Here is an 18,789-nt window from a genome sequence, read left to right on the forward strand (position 1 = left end):
GGAAGAAGGTGAGGTGGACGAAGTCTCTGAATATTTTGTAGGCTGGTCCAGATCTACCTCCCTTCCTCCCAATGAATCTCACTTGCCCAAAGCCAGCAAACCCTGCGCCTATGGTAAGCCTTTTGAACCCAAACCCCAGTGCAGTGGGAAACTACACGGATACACCCAGTCATGTTTCTCTCGGTCCCCCTGGCTATTATATTCTGAACTCCCAATCAGAATTGGAAAAACACCTCTGTTCCCGTAATTCCCCCTATTCAAGTCACAAATCCTGCAACATTCACTTTTCCAATTCAACCAACCACCTCCTTCCTTATGACACTTTTTCCCCATCTACCTTTCCCCTTTTCCAATACAAACACTCCTTTAAACGGTACCAGACAACGGCTAACAATAGAGCCGTTTACCTGACATGTCCCAACACTCGGGTCAGGCAAAGTCAGGCAATTGGCAATAACCACGCACACCTGACAGCCCTTTACCTTCCCCAAAGGGATAAAAGGCGGAGCATGAAAAGACAGCTACACCAAACTAGCTGTACAAATGTAGGAGAAAAGCGGTGAGACCTGGAAGGATGACGAGGGGGTAATTGCCCTTGCCCATTTCAACTCAGACCCGTAAAGCATCCGAAAGGGAAATCATAAGAGCGGGAGTTACAGCTGGTGCACGGGGACCACCCGCGTTGATAGCTCAGGCGGAGAGGCAAGCTGGCTACTGTAGTACTATTCTTGACTCAAGAGAACAAAGAAGCCAACAGGTTCAGCACAGCCGGTGAGTCAGAGGAAACTGATAGAAAACCAAACTTTGTTGAGCCCAACGTTGCAAGTAGCAACATTGTTTGAACGCAAGGTAAATTACAAGAAGAAGAACTTCTGTATGTTTGAACTTTAAAGAAAGCCCAGTTGAGGTCCAGGTGCAGAGAGGTCCTGTGCCACGTGGGCGCTCATTCAAAAGGGTCTGACGGGCCCTGTTCTTTTGAAACTACAAGAACCAGAAGGCCCTAGGAAAGGGTGGTGTGAGGCGTCAGAGTGGTCCTACAAGGGTTACATCAAATTCCTTGTACAATCGAAAGTCTCTGACCCGTTTCCAGAGGAAAGCTAGGGGAAGGGAACCCCGCTTTCCACTACGATTGTGAACTGTGATAATTGCCAAATGTGAACCCGACAGAGGGATGCCAAAAGAAAGCTAGGAGAAAGAAACCACGCTTTCTGATGAAACTGAGCAATACATGAACTGTGTTGAAGAAAGGCTGGAGTGAACCCGGAGTAGGGAGGCCTGTTTCAAGGACCCAAGAAGGCCATAGTGAACTCGATAGAGGGAGGCCCAAGTTGCAAGAAGAATCCAAAGAGCAATTGCCCAAAAAACGTTTTGTTTGTTTATTTGTTTAGGAGATCCAAAGGGTGAAGAGCAATTGCCCAAAAACTTTGGCTTGTGTATTTGTTTACCATTTGACAATTAAGAGCGACATCAGAGAGGCTGTAGTGAACCCGACTGAGGGAGGGCCAGTTGGCAAAGAGGATCTGAGCCCGGTGGACAGAGGTCCTAGAGGCACAGAGCAATTGCCCAAGTTGCAAGATCAGCCCGAGAACTTTTGTCTGTTTGTCATTGTGAAATCGGGGCAAAGAACAATCGCCCAAGGTGCAAGATCACTGAGAGAACTTTTGTTTGTTTGTTATTTTGAATCAGCAAAACTTCTAAGGCAAAAGACTTTTGCAGGAAAGATACTATACTCTGAAGGGGTTTGATATTGTTGAACTGAACTGTGAACTTTATGCTGGCGCGGCCCAGGAGTGTGCTGTGCTTGAAAGTTTTCCTTGTCCCGTGCTTCACATGTGGGGAAGGGAAACCCAGCCATACCTTCCTGACAACATTTGGTGACCACTTCTTTCTTTTCTGTTGAACATTATCCCACACTATTTTGTAATTTAGTAGTAAGGATTTGGCAATAGGTTTTTTAGTATAGGCCCTTTTTATTTGACAAGACGCAACTAGGACTGCCTTATTATTATTTGATGGTTGTAGCTTGCGCCCATTTTAGATTTAGGATTAGATTAGGCGTTTATCCCACCCATTATAAAGTTCAATAAACACTCTTGAACTGTGCTCACTTGTGTTTGTCTTTACTGTTGCCACCATGAGTTCCTTACAGGAGACACATGATTTAGTTGAAAAGGTGTTTACATGTATTGAAATCATTAATTTTAATTGTGGTGCGACGGGTTAAGGTTTGCTAAAGACCTTTGGAGGAGAGGTTGCCTGTATATCATGTTGCACCACACATCATCACTGGAGTGCAACCCTTACTTGTTCTAAAGTCCAGACAGAAAAACACTTGTGTGTTTGCACAGGTTGAAAATCGCTGAAAACAATGTATTGTGCATGGAAAAGCATGAAGCAGAAGAGTGTTGAGGAGTTGCCTTAAAAACAAAAATTGTATATCTCGAAGCATATCATCAAAGAGGTGGCTGGTAAAGAAGGATATTGCATCAAGAAAAAGTTGTCTGGTTTGGTGTAAGGACACACATGAATTTGAGAGCCTAAGATAGTGAAACAGTGCTGGAAACAGGCTGTTCACACAGAGGATTGTAGATTGTATAATGCAAATGAAGAAGTAGTCCATATGGTAAGAACTTGAAACTAGGAGCTGACCTAGTGGATGATGTAGAAAGTTCAGATCAAGGAGACTCCATGTTCATGTCTGTGGTTGGAGAGTTGAACTGAAGAGTCAGATCACGATAAAGCCTAGAATAGTGAAAAGACTATCAATATTTCATTATTTTTTTGCTCCAGGGTATCTAGTTGTGCAATACATACATGATGTTTAGGCAGGAGTCATAACATTGTTTGTATTGTTCCTTTAATGAGGTTTACTGGTTTGTGCAGATAGGTTGGTGCAACATACATCTGATTACACCCTCTTCATCTCTATCTCCCCAACCCACCTACCCTACAGATAGACTTACACCCAGCCACATCCACACACCGCACAGCTTCCAACTCTCAGGCCAGAGGAGCCCTGTGATGCGCTAAAAAACACGACTCCCCTGCCAATAGCTTTATCCTCACACCAACTATCAGGAACTCGCCTTCCTCTTCCGTACCCCCCTTCCGATCACTCCCCTTCATGACCAGAACCCCATGCACCTCCATGCATCATATATCATTCAACTCTCATACCAGGGGATCTTTCCAGTATTCCAAAAGACCTCTGCCATCTCCTCCGCCCACTAACCCTGCACCGACTAGCCTGATCACTCCTGCCCTGTCCCTCACCCTCGCCAAACCCCTAACAAGGAAACCTGGTGGCACTCTGAAAGTCAAAGCCCCATGCCACTGCTCACTACTGCTGCCCCTGCCAGCACGACCGGCCGAGGCTCCACCCCACTTACCCAATCCACATCTCCTTTGATAAGCATGGCTCCTACACCACTAAACCCCTTCAAACACACTGAAGCCTCCCCTACACCCATCATCACCACCTCCCACTTTCGCTCCACCCGCATGACCACCCCCACCAGACCACCCCCTGCTACATCTATCCCTTCTCTCAGTATGTCACATCTTGCCCTTTCCTGAACCATTACTTCAACCCCTTTCCCCACTGACCCCCCATCCTCTTGCTCACCCCACTGGCACCCAAACACACAAAACATACAGGCAAGGACTGCACCTCCCTCTCACCACTACATGCATCTCCAGCTCTGTATAAGTCTACCAGCCACACCTTTCCTATCCGTTCTATCAAGCCCCCTCTAATACCTATGGCTGCCATTTCCCTTTTTTGGCATGACCAAGAACTCTTCCCCCCTCCAACCACCAACATCAACAACACCCCACTAAACTTCTGGCCACCTAATCCAAACACCACCAAGTCTGCCACCTCTCAACACCCACTTTTCACTCGCCACACCCCTTCCGACCAACAAGCCAATCACTATCAACCTAACTTCCCACCCCATGCCGTTCCTCACTCGAAGGCCTGTGACCACCCACTCCCTCTTTCTGGACCCGACACACCACTCACACCCCCCTCCTACCACCAAAACTCCCCCCACCAACACAATACCATCAGTCACACCGACCAACCCAGTCCGACCAGTCACATCGACCTCCCCAGTGACCAACACCATCCCACCAGTCACACCGACCACCCCAGTGCCGCCAGCCCTTGACACCCGGGGAATCACCATCCCCACCACGCCACACAAACCCGCTTGCCGCCTTATCAATGCCCGGTCTGTGGTCAGGAACAGACACAGCATCTTTGTTCTCCTAACCCCTGATAATCCTGATCTCATATTTATCACTGAAACATGGTTCTCGGATGACTTCAAACTGTGAAAATTCTGAAGGCGTCTCCCTGGCTAGTCCTCGGGGATCTGTCATACAGGTGGCCAGGACACGGCTATCGCTATTGGATCCAGTTCCTGGGGGTGGACCAGTGAGGGAGGATCACCTGGATGGGCTAACCTCGGGGAGTGGGACTTGTGTCTCTCTTTACTGTCACCATGAGTTCTTTACAAAACCGATCACCCACGAAGCGTTCCCACCCGACTACTCATTCATTACCCAAAATAGACCCTCTATTGGAGGCAGAGTAGCCTTCCTACACAAACCACACAGAACCATCACTGTATCTGAAACTCAGCCTTGCACAGCTAACTGTGAACCCCTACTAGTCAGACTCTCTCTCCCGCCCACTCTCTCTCACAGCTTCTTACTCATCTACAGGCCCCCCGGATACAACAGACATTTCGCCAAGACCGTACGTGACTCGCTAGCAGCCATATTAGTTACCCACCCAGCACTTGCCCTACTGGGGAACTTCAACATCTGGCTTGATATGCCCAACATCCCCATGACTCAACCCCTGGTCAATAGTCTGGCGGCACTCAACCTTATGTAGCAGATTACAGGACTCACCCATACTTACGGTCAAACCCTTGATGCCATTGTCAGCTCAACCAACCTCATTGCCATGTCCACCCTCAGACCTCCCATCTGGACAGACCCCTCAGCCATTCCTTTCTCTCTCTGCACATCCGCTCGACCTCTTATCGCTTGCTCTATTCCTCCTTCACAGTTCAAATGCTGGAACAAGGTCAAAATAATGCCACACCTGGCAGAGGCCCTGCTTCTGGCCCTCCCCTCACTCCCTGCCACAGATAGATCTCAACCCATTGACCTCTTTGACTACTGGCTCCACAATTCACTCCCTCCTCTCACCCCCTCCAGCTCCACTGCCACCCGCCAAGGACCGACCACCAAGTGGTTCACCCCCCACCTCAATGTATTCAAACCTTAAAACCACTCCCTCAAGCGCAAATGGTGAGCCTCCAGAACCCTTAAAAACAAATCAGCATATGCCCACCATCACTGCAACTATAGATCAGAGACCTGCAAGGCCAAAATAAAATATTACAAAAACAGAATCCTGAGCTGCTGCTGCTGCAGCAGTAAAGAGCTCCACAGGATCATCACTGAATTCCTGAACGCTTCTTGAACCGCCGCTCCGATGACATCCTCCCAAATGCTCTGCAACTACCTCTCTGAACACTTCCACAAAAAGAGCCCTAGACAGGACGGCCACCCTCAACGCCATACTTTCCAACCTCACTGCCTGTCCAGCACCCTCTTCTCAAGAACCAACCCACATGCCTGCAGAGACCCCTCTGTTCTGCTCTTTCAGCCCCACCTCGAGCAAGGAGTTCAACAAACTTCTGTCTGACAACTGACCTTCCGGCTCCCCCTTCAACTCTTGTCCCGCATCACTCCTCAAGTAAATCTTCATCTCTACATGTGCAGGGAAACTGGCCAGGTCCATCCTTAATGGCTTCCTTACCTCTCGCATCTTCCCAGAAACCTTCAAAAGCACACATGTCAAACCCCTTCGAAAGAAACCATCCCTCGACCCTCTCCAACCAATCAACTACAGGCCCATTTCCAACACCCGATTCTTGTCGAAGCTCATTGACCACACTGCCTACTTCCAGCTCAACTGATTTTGTAGAAACCAACAACCTTCTAGACCCAGCGCAATCAGGTTTACGTCCTCGCCACAGAACATGATCTCTATCTGGGATGACGTCAAAGTCACTGCTGACTCAGTAGGATGCACCACACTTGTTATTCTTGACCTCTTAGCAGCCTTTGACACTTTTAACCACACCATTCTCCTTGACAGATTACATTCCCTAGGAATCTGACACTCATCACTCAATTAAATTGCTTTGTTCAGCAAATCACCTATCTACCCCCTTTCTTCTCCACTGCACATTCAGTGCAGTGGAGAAGAAAGTACCCCAAGGTGCCTGCCTCTCAACCCTTCTGTTCAGCCTTTACATGACCCCTCTGCCCGGGCTGATCGGCTCTCACAACCTCACCTGCTATAACTATGCCAATGATACACAAATCATCTTGAGGATTCCCAAATCGACCTCCGAACCCCTAGCAGCATGCCTTGCAGATATTGATCTCTGGATGACAGGTAACCATCCCATTCTCAACCTGGGGAAAATGGAGATCATGGAGTGTGGTAAAATGGCTTTATTCCCACAACCATCTCCCTTGCGCCCTGCGATCCGCAGCTCCACCTCTGTCATAAACCTTGGCTGCACAATGGACTCTGACCTAACTCTGCCACACCACATTAACAATGTATCCAAATCCTGGCACTTACACCTTAGGCTTCTGAAATGCATCTTCCCTTACTTCACCTACACAAATAGACTGGCAGCAATTGTGGCCCTTGTCATGTCCAAACGTGACTATGCAAACTCCCTATACCTGGGTGTACCAGCCTACTAACTAAACAAACTCCAAAGAGTCCATAACTCTACAGCCAGGCTCCTCCTTGCCCTCGGATGAAGGGATCACATCTCACCTACTCTCCGTACCTTACACTGGCTCACGATTGGGTGATAGGCCACCTTTAAAAGTCTGTGCATTAGTCACTGAGCTGTGCAGAAAGCCGCCCCCAAATACTTATAAGAAAACATTATGCCATAACTCCCAACCCACACTCTAAGGTCAAGCATTGCCCTCCTCTTAGTGGTCCCTGCCTTTAAATCAGCCAGGATCGGAGGGTCTGCCTACTCAACCCTGGCACCAACAATCTGGAACTCACTGCCCCTCATTCGACACATCAAAGATTACATGGCATTTCGGAAAGCACTCAAAACCTGGCTCTCCCCCTAAATGGTGCAAAGAACCGATTTGGCCTTCGCTCCTCCATGGAACCATGCCTCCCGACCAATGCCCCCGCGGTTAAGAAATTGCCCAGAATCCACTGGTACAGACAGGTAATAACGACCAGGACATGAACCCGCTTAGCAGTAACAACTGTGTTTAACGTTACGATCGTTTGGCTCCTTACTTCTTTGACAATTAGTGCCCAGTAGCACCGCACATAGGACCTATGTGCTAACATGATGACTGTGTTTTCCTTTTATTTTGTCTGGAGATTAATGGCCGGGACTCCAAACCCTGGGCCTTGTAGCACTTATGTTTTACGATTGGACTGGCTCTTTCTCCTCTACCGGGTATGCACTATGCTCTCAGATAAGGTGATGTATCTGACAGGTTCAGTTCAATGATGCGGTGCCACTCACAAGTCAAACCATAAACTAGAACCTGAATACTCAGCCATCCACTGCAAACGAATTCTTGGGACTCGAAACCCTGGACCTATTAGCACTTGCATTCTAACATTATGACTGGGCTGACATTTGTTTCATTGGCAATGTAATATGTTCTTAAATCAGGTGAGGACTCTGGAGAGGCCAGCTCTTGTAAGTGACTACGATGAGCTCTCGCCTAAAACTCAAACCGTACACTACACCTGCAATACTCAGCCATCAGCTGCATCTAAAAATGTCAGACATGCACAGCACTAATAGCACGGCTTGGTTTTGATGCTGGACCTTTCAGGTTCATTGAGCACCGGTCTTTTCCCCCCCACATGTGTTTGTAGCCACTTTAGCTGGAGCTACACACAGGTACATTTTCCCCTGGGCTTGTAACTCTTTCATTGTAATTGTGCGCATTTTATGCTTTTTTAAAAGCTTTCTGCTCGCTTTCAGCCTTCTTTTTGCCCATCCTTGCCGTTTCCTTCATTTCTGCTGTGTCCCCTCCCACCCTCCTGAGTCTCTTATTGGGCCTGCATCCCCTTTGCACCATCTCACAAGGGTCTTTTCCTTGCCATCTGTGTATGTAGCCACTTTAGCTAGTGCTACATACAGGTACGTTTTCCTCTGGGCTTGTAACTCTTTCATTGGAACTGTGCGCATTTAGTGATTTTTTTAAAGCTTTCTGCTTGCGTTTGAACCCTCTTGTTCCCCAGCAGTGTTGTTGCCTTCATTTCTGCCGTGCCCCCTCCTCCACCCACTGCTCCCAGGGCCCCTCCTGCAGTCCTTTTGGGACATCCTGCCAGGGCAGCCCTTGGCTAAGGGCCCCATGGCAAAGGGACGCTCCCGAAGAAGCAGCTTCAGTCCGTGTTTTCGCATTTTTTTCTTGGGAAACCTGCAGCCGTCAACCAGCAGAGAATGATAAGCTAAGTACAATGTAGGTAGGGGGCACAGCCATTATCGTATTCCATGAACTACACCACCTCTCTCATCACCTCATTGCCTTGCATCCTACTTCCCCAGCTTTCAGCCTATTTATGCTTATCAGCCATAGTCAGCATTTAACCTACTTGCATATGGCAGTCCTTGGAATCTAGCACCAATCTGTAGGGAGACCATACTTGGCACAATGCCAATTGTGTTAGTTGGCCAAAGTTTGAATTTCGGGAAGTTTAAAGGTGATAGAATTGTGTAGATTAACATGCATCACATCCAGATAGAATTGTGGAGAGTAGCATGCGTCACATATAGCTAGAATTGTGGAGATTAGCATGCGTCACCTCTATATACAATTGTGGAGACTAGCATGCATCACATCCAGATAGAATTGAGGAGATTAGCATGCATCACACCTAGATACAATAGTGGAGATTAGCATGCGTCACATCTAGACAGAATTGTGGAGATTAGCATGCGTCACCTCTATATACAATTGTGGAGACTAGCATGCATCACATCCAGATAGAATTGAGGAGATTAGCATGCATCACACCTAGATACAATAGTGGAGATTAGCATGCGTCACATCTAGACAGAATTGTGGAGATTAGCATGCGTCACCTCTATATACAATTGTGGAGACTAGCATGCATCACATCCAGATAGAATTGAGGAGATTAGCATGCATCACACCTAGATACAATAGTGGAGATTAGCATGCGTCACATCTAGACAGAATTGTGGAGATTAGCACGCGTCAAATCTAGGCAAAATTGTGAAGGTTAGCATGCGTCACATCTAGATAGTGATGCCACTTGCCAACCCTGCAAAAAAGATTACCATTCTGCAATACACCTCTCAAACTCTGAGCCAAACACAACCATATCTCTACAGCACAACAAACCACATGCACTTCACTACACTGCAACAACAAAACGATCCACACATAGCCTCGCACAACAGTACATGATGGCTACCAACTGAAGAACACACCTACGCTCAGCTAACAGTGTAAGCTGAACATAAGATGCCAACGGCACATCACATCACTCTTGCTCTTTTCTTCCACTCAGTCCCACTAACCTTCACCCTCTGCTCCGCTCACTCTCTTGCCTTACAGATCCACCAGAGGGCCAGGGCACAGTGCATGATAGTGCGCGGTATAAATAAATCTTTAACATAACACAACCACTTATTTAGGAAGTACTCACAATTCCAACAGAACAGAACTGGATGTAATTGCTTATCAAGAAGGTGTTAATCAACAAGCAATTACCCGCTCAGGTAGACAAAAGAATTGCGGACTGTAGATCTGCAATCGCTTGGCCCACTAAAGCACCACGGCTGCTACCACTAGAAGGGTCACTACCCTTTGCAGCCCCTGCCATGCCTAGACCTAAACACATAACACTCCAAAGCAAAGGGAAGCTAATAGCCTGGTACAGCAGGTTCAGGAAATGGCCAAACTCAACATTGATTATATTGTTAAGCCAGAGAGAGGTACCGCCATGTTTGGCAAAACGGAATTGAGTCCACACTAGGCTGAGTGGTTCCTGGAGAACTAAAGCACCAAACCTCCATAGTAGGGAACAAAGGTTAATTCGGCAGGCACATGTAGGTAATCAGGAACAGGGGACCTCTTCCAACTGCACGGGTACTTGCACATACCTACCAATATGCTGACTCTCTCCTCTGCACCAAAAAACAATAGAATGTGGCTTTCCCCCCATGATTAATTGCGGCCTAGCTGCACACATAATGATACACCACCATGCAGACCTCAACGATCTTTAGAACGCAGCTATCCCCTACACGAAACAAATTGGCCTAGCTGCACACATAATCTCATTTACAAGCACAGCCTCTGCTAGAATGCGCAAGAAAATTCGGCCTAGCTGCACACATACTACTGATCTCACACAACCTCCACACTACTCCTAGCAGTAGAATGCAGCTACCGACCACCAATTCAGTCTAGCTGCACACATACTGAGTGCACACATGCACTACTTACCACCCTACTTTCTCCACTGACCTGGACTACGGTCCCTGAGGGCGTTCAACCCACTGCATGTTGAGATCATACTAATGGTGAAAGGCGGCATACAAATGCCCAATAACATAACATAACATGACAACATGTATATGTTAATATTACATTTTAATATGTAATATTACAATGTTTACAGTTCTTATGTTTCTACGAATTCATTTTGGCAAACATTTTTGTTTTTGGATGACCAGTTATTTTCTGGTATGGACCAATAAGCATCTTCACGCAAGGCAGTGTGACATCCAACCTACCATGACATGTGCTATCATTCTTTGTACTCACTTGCGTAACAATGTCCAGCCCGAGGCCGCTTGAATCAACCACAACTGCAGTTAGGATTGTTTGAAGCAGCAACGCCACGAAGGTGTTTATCCCAAAGACGAGCGCATACCTTGCCATGTTTAAATTCTCAGCGATCTGGAACCTGGAGAATACAACTGCCCATAAGCATTAGGAGCTCAGGAAGGGTGTGCTTTCAATTCTATAAAGCCTTATAGTGACAATGTTCTAATCACAGTGAATAGATCATGTTTCTCTCCATTACATATTATGTACGACTTAGTTTTCACTTGCTGATAAATAAAAAAAACAAAATCACTAAGACCCCTGATTATTCTTACAATGCAAGTTTTCTATTATAGTGTTTTCGTTAGACCCTTCGGCCAGCAATCCCTTAAAAACTTGCTGAATCAAACATATATTTTCTTTTCACACTGTAGTTGTAGTGTGATATGATATGGCATTTATAACGCACCCATACACAAGTGTTTTAAGGCGCGAGGCAAGGGAGGGGGAACAGAGGGAAGACAGACAACATCCTACTAGGCCAGGTGACATTCAGATTGCGCAAGTGCATGGGAAGGTGGAAGGGGGAAAGTGCAAGGGGACAATGCAGTACATGGGATAATAGAATACATAACAATAGTAAAGTACGGGCAGCAGGTGGCAAGTGTAAAGGGTAAGTGCAGGCATCAGGTGTCAAGTGCTGGTAGGGGGACTGTAGGGAAGCACGCATGGAGGCTTGTGTTCCTCTTTCTTGCAGTGCTCAGGGAAATTATGCTCATGTTGATGTTCTCATTACGTGAGAACAGCACACTGCAGTGGCTCAGGGTATTGTTATAATTATAATTGGTTATTTATAACGCTCTTAATACACAGAGGTTTCTAAGCAGGGTCGAACTGGTGATGCTCCACGTCGGTTTCCTTCCAAGGCGAGCTCATTGCCCCTGAGCCATCCTCACGGTGACGGTATGAAATGTATAACTTAACACTTTAACACTGTTATGTGCTTCTGTTATTATGTGATTTGTGATTTTGGGGTCTGTGATTTTGGAATTGTGATTGTGTTTGGTCTGTGATTATGTGTAAAGTTTGTTATGAACTAATCACAGTAACAATACATTAAAATTAAAAGGTATAACTTAACTGGTGTTCATGTGTAAGGTCAAGGTAAGGGAGAGAAAATCACACATGTGTGCGGCTGAGTCTTAGCCGAGCCCTGGTAAGGTAGCCCTGGTTGGCAGTGTGGAAGCAAGAGGCAGCATAAGTCATGAGCCCTGGCTTTAGGGTGTGTCACCTTGTGGCACAGGCATGAGCAGAAGCGTGGAGGGCTTTATGAAGGTGCACTTGTTGCCTATTGAAATAGCTGTGAAGTGTGGCCTTGCTCAGGTATTGTGCTACCCAAGGGTGTCTCCAGGAGTATGCTTGTATATAACAAATGTATGCTTAATGTATTATCAAACTAATGTACAAAGTCAGTGGATCCTTTGCATACTGTGACTTGAACAAACCATATGCTGTCATTTGGGAAAGGAGACACTAGACATTTGTTTAGAATACCAATAAATATATATTGGGTCAGAAGCTGCAGGTTTTACAAACAACAGCAATTTGCTACTATAAGGGCCTGGTTCATGGAACGTTTTGCACGGTGCTAAGTTACTTTGCACTGCCAACAAACACTCTGATTCATGGAGCAGTGCACAATGTAGACCTTGCACAGCAAAAGTGCACTTTGCACTGCTCCACCCTGATTCATGGAGCAGTGGAAAGTGTATTTTTGCAGAGCAAAAATATACTTTGCACTGCTCCATGAATCAGGGTGTTTTTTGGCAGTGCAAAGTCACTTTGCACTGGTGAAATGTCACTTTGCATCGTGCAAAAAAATCCATGAATTGGGCCCTTAGTATCAATGAGTGTGCAGTGAGAAACTGGGTATCATGGATCAGGCCCTGGAGTGGTTGACTTCCTTCTTCCTGGACTGACCCTCTGCAGTCTAACTTGGGTCCTTTCTCTCCCTCACCTTTTTCTCCACATGTGGTGTTCCCCAGGGCTCTATCCTCTCACTTTGGCTCTTCAATGTCTACTTGGCCCCTTTGGCCTACCTGACCTCTACCTTCTCCTCTAACTTTCAGTGTTATATGGATGACACTCAGCTCTCTTTCAGGCTCCCCTCAGCCTCCTCTCCTCTCTCGCGCATTCCTGACTGTCTAACCGCGATTGAGGATTGGTGCGCCTCCAACGATCTCTGCTTTAATGCCAGTAAGACAGAGATCCATCTTATTGGGATCTCTGCTTTCCCTCTCTCTCTCTCTCTGGCCGCCCTCCTTGGGCCCGCTTCCTTTGCCATCCTGTGACGCTAAAAGCCTTGGTGTCATATTTGACTCCACTCTCTCCTTTTCTCCTCACATCAGGGACCTTGCCAAGAAGGCCCACTACCAGCTGCACCTCCTCAGAGGTATTCTTCCTTTTCTCACTTTCCCCAGAAGCTCACTGTCTCCAGAGCCCTGGTTCTCTCTAGGCTGGACTAAAGCAACAGCCTCTTTCTCAATCTGCCTTCCTCTACTTACTCCCTGCCCTCTGCAACTAATCCAGAACAGAACTGGGAGACTTGTGCTTGGCCTCAAGCCTAGGGACTGTATCTCTCCAGCCCTGAAATCTCTATACTGGCTCCTGGTAGCTGCACAGACCAAGTTCAAGGCCCTCTGCATCTGGCCATCTGCTTTCTGCGGCCCGCACTACATTCAACTCTCTCTTCCAAAATACCTTCCTTCTCAAGCCCTTTGCTTAGCTACCTCAAACTCTCTGAGGGTCAGATGCTTCTTTAGGCAGAGAGTGGGTGGGGGGCAGGTAGAGCTCTCTCCTCTGCAGGTGCCTCCCTCTGGAATGGCCTTCTGCCCCTCTCAAACTTGAGCTGGAACACCTGAAGTTCGGGAAGCAGCTCAAGACCTTCCTTTTCTCCTCTGCTTTCTCTCTCTCCCCTGCTGACATACCTATCTGCTGTGCCGACTGGTTGATTGACTACCCTCAGAGTCTTACTGAGTAGCAGGCTCTTCTATGATCAGTCTACCCTGCACTGCCTCTGGGCCAACCGCACACTTAGGGCTGTATCTGTAACCCCACAGTCCCCTGCCTCCTTGCACTTACCCAGAGCCACACTGCTTTGGCTGCACTTACTCAGAACAATGCTGCCCTGATTGCACTTCCCCCTTCCCTCTCCCTGGCATTTCCCCCTCCTCCATTCCCCCTGCACATTAAGTTGTTGCACTTGCACGAGCTGAATGACACAAGGCCTAGTAAGATTGTTTGTCTAGTCCTCCCTCTGTCTTCCCTCCCTTGTCCTATAGCGCCTAGAAACACTTGTGTACAGGCACATTATAAATGACATATCATATCACAGTGGCAGAACTTCGGGTATCAGGTAATAATATCGCCATATATATGGTCACCGTAAATAATATCGCTGGGAAAATGTTGTGGCGATATTATTTGGGTGACCCTATATATGGCGACAGGGGCAAAAAATAAATATGATTTTTTTTTTTTTTAAAGAAGAAAAAAAAAAGTTTGAGGGTTGCGGGGGTGTCCCCCGCATGTTCCATGCAATAATGTCACCACAAAAAACGACCATTTTTCGGCGATATTTTTGCATGGCGAGATTTTTGTGGTGACATTATTACATGGAACCGAACTTCTTCATACAACTTCGATTGACACTGAATTGGAAATCTTAGTTCTTGGCTAGGTTCGTGTCAGCTACTTGTTTTATATGAATGTGTTCTCTTAGAGACATCCATGACATGTGTCAGGGGACACATGATCTACCTTGGTGATTTTTGTTCCTTAACCCCCAATTTAAAACAAAAGCTCTTTTTTTTTGCAGATAACTACCGTAACCTCTTTAACAAGTGGCCAGGAGACCGGGATTCTGCCATGTTTTATTATCGACCTACTAGCGGCTGCTAGTTATCTGGCAGTAATCTGCCTTTGCGTAAGTGCTTTACCAGGTGGATTGCTCACAGTCATGTAGCCTCAGATGGTGCATTAGCTTATACTCTACCAGCTCGAAGGTTAGTGGTAACCCCCATCAGGCCGTCCTCCCCTTAGGCTTTTGAACATCAAAAGGATTCTCTCTGCCTAAACGTGCATCCACTGCCAAACAAAGGTAGGTATCAATTTAGGATCCCCCCAAGGGCCAGGCAAAAGGGTAGGTGGGGACTTCCAATGCCTGGCCACCACCACTACTTCCAGTCACACTCTGCAATTGCCTCTTTGTTGGCGATAGCTCTGGCTCAGCATTGTGCAAAGTCAGCATTTCACTTGAGGGGGTTGCAGGAGGCTCCTTCATTCAAACCTTTAATTGAAGTCGGTGTGTCCTGCATAATTTTGGGGATCTGCAAGGCCTGCCTCAAAGATGATATGCCAAGTCTTTATATACTGTGTTGTTGCAGGTGGTTAGTGTCATATTGCCCCTGATCAGAAATGGACCCACCACAATCTGCTTTTTGCATATGTTCATAACTAGAAGCTTGCATCAGCAAGAATTGTATGTGGTGAGGCATGTTTGTTGAGTACGAGATGGTGTCAACCCTGATTTGTTCATCACGGATGGACAGTAATTAGTGGATCAATTTTTATGGCTCCATGTCATTTTCCAAAAGGAAATTACTTCGATGTAATTTACTTCAAAGTAATTACTTCAAATTTTTACTTCACCTCCCACATCCCTTCCCCTTCACTACCACCCATAACCCCAAAACCCCCTCCCCACCCCTTTTTACCCCCTTAACACACAACTATCTATTTAAATCGAAGTAATAACTCCAAAGTAATTGCTGCCATTAAAACCACGTGATACCCTGCTGGATGCAGAGTGTTGCAATGCCAGTGACAAGTAATGCTAGAAGGTTCTTGTTTATAGATGCCCAAGCAGTCCACACACCACTTTCATCTTTTAAACCAAGTTCCGGTAGTGGCACATAGACCCGGACTCCATGAAAGTGTTTAAATATCTGACAAACTTGCCTTGCCTGACCTTTGTGAGACCTGGGAGTTTTCAAATGAGGTGATGTTTGGAGATTTCATTCTTGTTATCTGTTGGTTAGGAAGGCATGTTTGGAGGCAGTAGGATCCGATCTTCTTTAAACAAAGTCATTCAGGTGTTAAGAATGATGACAAGGCGCGCACTCTGGTTCCCAGTCAAGTTTTCCTGCTATAGCAACAAATTGTCTTCTCCTCCAAACGTTTTCTTTACTCCATCAAACATCAGGGAGGCTGTGTTTCTTTTCCTTTTCAGGCGTGTCTAGTTACATTTACTTTTGAGGTGTTAATCACATTGATGTCTCTAAGGATTCTGATACTTGTATTCTCACACTTTTTTCAATTGCAGGTGACTGGGAAACAACTCCCTCCAAGTCATTCAGGTGCTCTGCCACTTCTAGATACAAGATTGATTAGGAAGCCCTTGATTAATCAGGAGAGTTACCATCTTTAATTCTGCATTGGCACGGAAGACTTGGGTTTGGCTGATGGATTTGAATGCTGTCCATTCAGATTGTGTGATTGGGGAGCATTTCCTGGGCTACACGAAACTTTCTGTTTTAGCAGAGATTGCAAATCAGATTTGTTTGATCTTGCCATTGAAAGGGGTGCATATTATTTGTTTTGTTGCAAGGTGGTGCAGAAGGCCCATGTGCGGTTGAAGGTTCTGTGATTTTGCATCTGGTTTTATTCATTTGCTTGTCTGATTAGATGCCCGCCCCCAATGTGCATATGGAAATGTGTTTCTTTACCCTTGTAACTCAGGGGAAGAATGCACTTTGAGAGTGGAGCTCACATGCAATTGCATTTCAAAGAGGGTGCACTTGTTTGTAGTTGATTTGATTTGGGAACTAGGAAATATGTAAAATCTAGCACTGAGAAGATACAGAGCACTACACACGAGTAGAGATTACAGGCCCACATTGGATGGTTACATGGGGATCAGTCCTTAAAACACAGCATTGTATTACCAGCATGGCATTTAGGGAAGAAGGGAATACTTAACATTTACCATTAGTGGGGGATATATAACAGTGCTGAAAGGATGTGGTGTGGAACAGCGGGGCGGGCTGTAGTGGGCTGTACTGGTTCAATTCGGTGTATGTTACAGGGTGCAAAGAAGGGGCTCCTTGAAGATTGAATAGTGCTTCTATCAGAAACACTGTCCATCCCAACGGCAGTTCAGAGCAATCCGAGCACTGGTTCTATACACTCGTAGTGTGGTGATAATTGGACACATAAACAAGATGGTGAGGGAAAGTGGGAACACAGAATAGGGACAAGATGCCAGACAGCATACAGTATATTCATTTATAAACAGTGCTGTATTGTGTGGAAGGAGCTGTTAGCTTCCCAGGAAATCAAACAGGCTCAGACTCATGAACCACGTGGAGACGGTTGAGGTTTGGAAACAGACGTGCACTTTATTTCGTGCTACTTCTCCATGCATGCAATATGCTGGAACTGGCATTTGCTCTTCTCCCCCTCCCACATCCACCCACGTGTTCCCTCACACGTGGTCTGCCTTTGGGTACCACCATCCCAATTAAAGAGGCAGGCTGCGGCCCTGTAACATCACCCGCTCACAAATGTCCTTACATCATATTAGTATTCTTTCACCAACCGCTGCGGTCTCCTGATAACCCTCTGCGGCCGGCTTCTATCTTCTGGCTGCATAGCTTTGCCTTGGGTCGACTGTTCTCATCGCTGTGGATCCTTTTCGCCCTTCCTCCGATCTGGCTAGGTGATCCAGCAGACCTTCTCTTTCTGTCTCTCTCCCGGAAAGGTCTATCTCCTCCATGGACCTGTCATCATGCCTGTCGGATATTGACCACTGGATGACCACTGGATGACGACCAACCACCTCATCCTCAACCCTGGGAAAACTGAAATTATAGTCTGCGGGAAAACAGCGCTCCTTCCCCAACCGATTCCCTGGCCTCAATCCCTAGGACCCGTACCAGCAACTACAAATTTGGTAAAAAAAACCTCGGATGCACATTTGACACGTATCTAAAACCTATTTCTTCCATCTACGGATTCTCAGGCGTATTTTCCCTTACTTCACATATCCTCACCACTTCTCAGCCATCAACTCCATCATCCTGTCCCGCTTAGACTACGCAAAGTGCCTTTATCTAGGCGCACCAGCGTTTCAACTAAGGAAACTGTAAAGAATCCAAAACGCTGCACCACGCCTGCTCATTAATCTACCTCCAAGAGGACACATCAGCCCTACACTAAAAGTCCTCCATTGGCTACCGATTGGTGGACGCACTACCTTTAAAACCATGTGCATCACCCAATGGACCATCCACAACACCGGTCCGGAATTCTTTCAGGATAAAATATTGCGCTTCCAGCCCCCAAGGAGTCTCACCTCGCAGAACACATTGCCTAGTGGTCACACTTCACAACTCCTCCAGGCTGGGCGGATCCACGTTCTCCGTCCAAGCACCGATCATCTGGAACTCCCTACCACTACACATTTGCAATACTGAAAATCACCTGAAATTCAGAAAGGCCCTCAAAACCTGGCCTTTCCCAACATCCCCTTGAATACCTCCCCCCTTTCAAAACTATATTGATGAACCCAAACACAACAACATTCCTATCCACCAATTACAGCACTGATGCCGGCTGCATTTGCAGTGGCTCACCATGACAAAATATCCCCCTTCTCATGCACAACAACACTCCTACTCATCAATACCACAGGGAATCCGGCATCACTCGCTGAGGCACACTGCAATAAACCTTACTCCTCCGAAGAAAAACAATACTTCTACCCACTAAATATCTCACAAATGCAGGCAGCTTTCGCAAAGACACTGAACAACAAACCTCACAGTT

General features: G+C 46.6%; 1 protein-coding gene across 1 annotated transcript in view; it reads right to left on the bottom strand.

Annotated features, from left to right (window-relative positions):
- Nucleotides 1–8,355: 8,355 nt before the first annotated feature.
- LOC138492879 (thiamine transporter 2-like) overlaps nucleotides 8,356–18,789 on the bottom strand; it is a 110,029-nt gene continuing 99,595 nt past the window's right edge. The window contains exons 4-5 of the mRNA XM_069620198.1: nucleotides 10,900–11,041; nucleotides 8,356–8,520 (exon numbers count right to left, since the gene is read on the bottom strand). Coding sequence (XP_069476299.1) covers nucleotides 8,356–8,520; nucleotides 10,900–11,041 — 307 coding nt within the window. The remainder of the gene's footprint in view (nucleotides 8,521–10,899; nucleotides 11,042–18,789) is intronic.

This window comes from Ambystoma mexicanum, chromosome 10, assembly GCF_040938575.1.
Source record: "Ambystoma mexicanum isolate Mex_15411 chromosome 10, UKY_AmexF1_1, whole genome shotgun sequence".
Lineage (NCBI taxonomy): Eukaryota > Metazoa > Chordata > Amphibia > Caudata > Ambystomatidae > Ambystoma > Ambystoma mexicanum.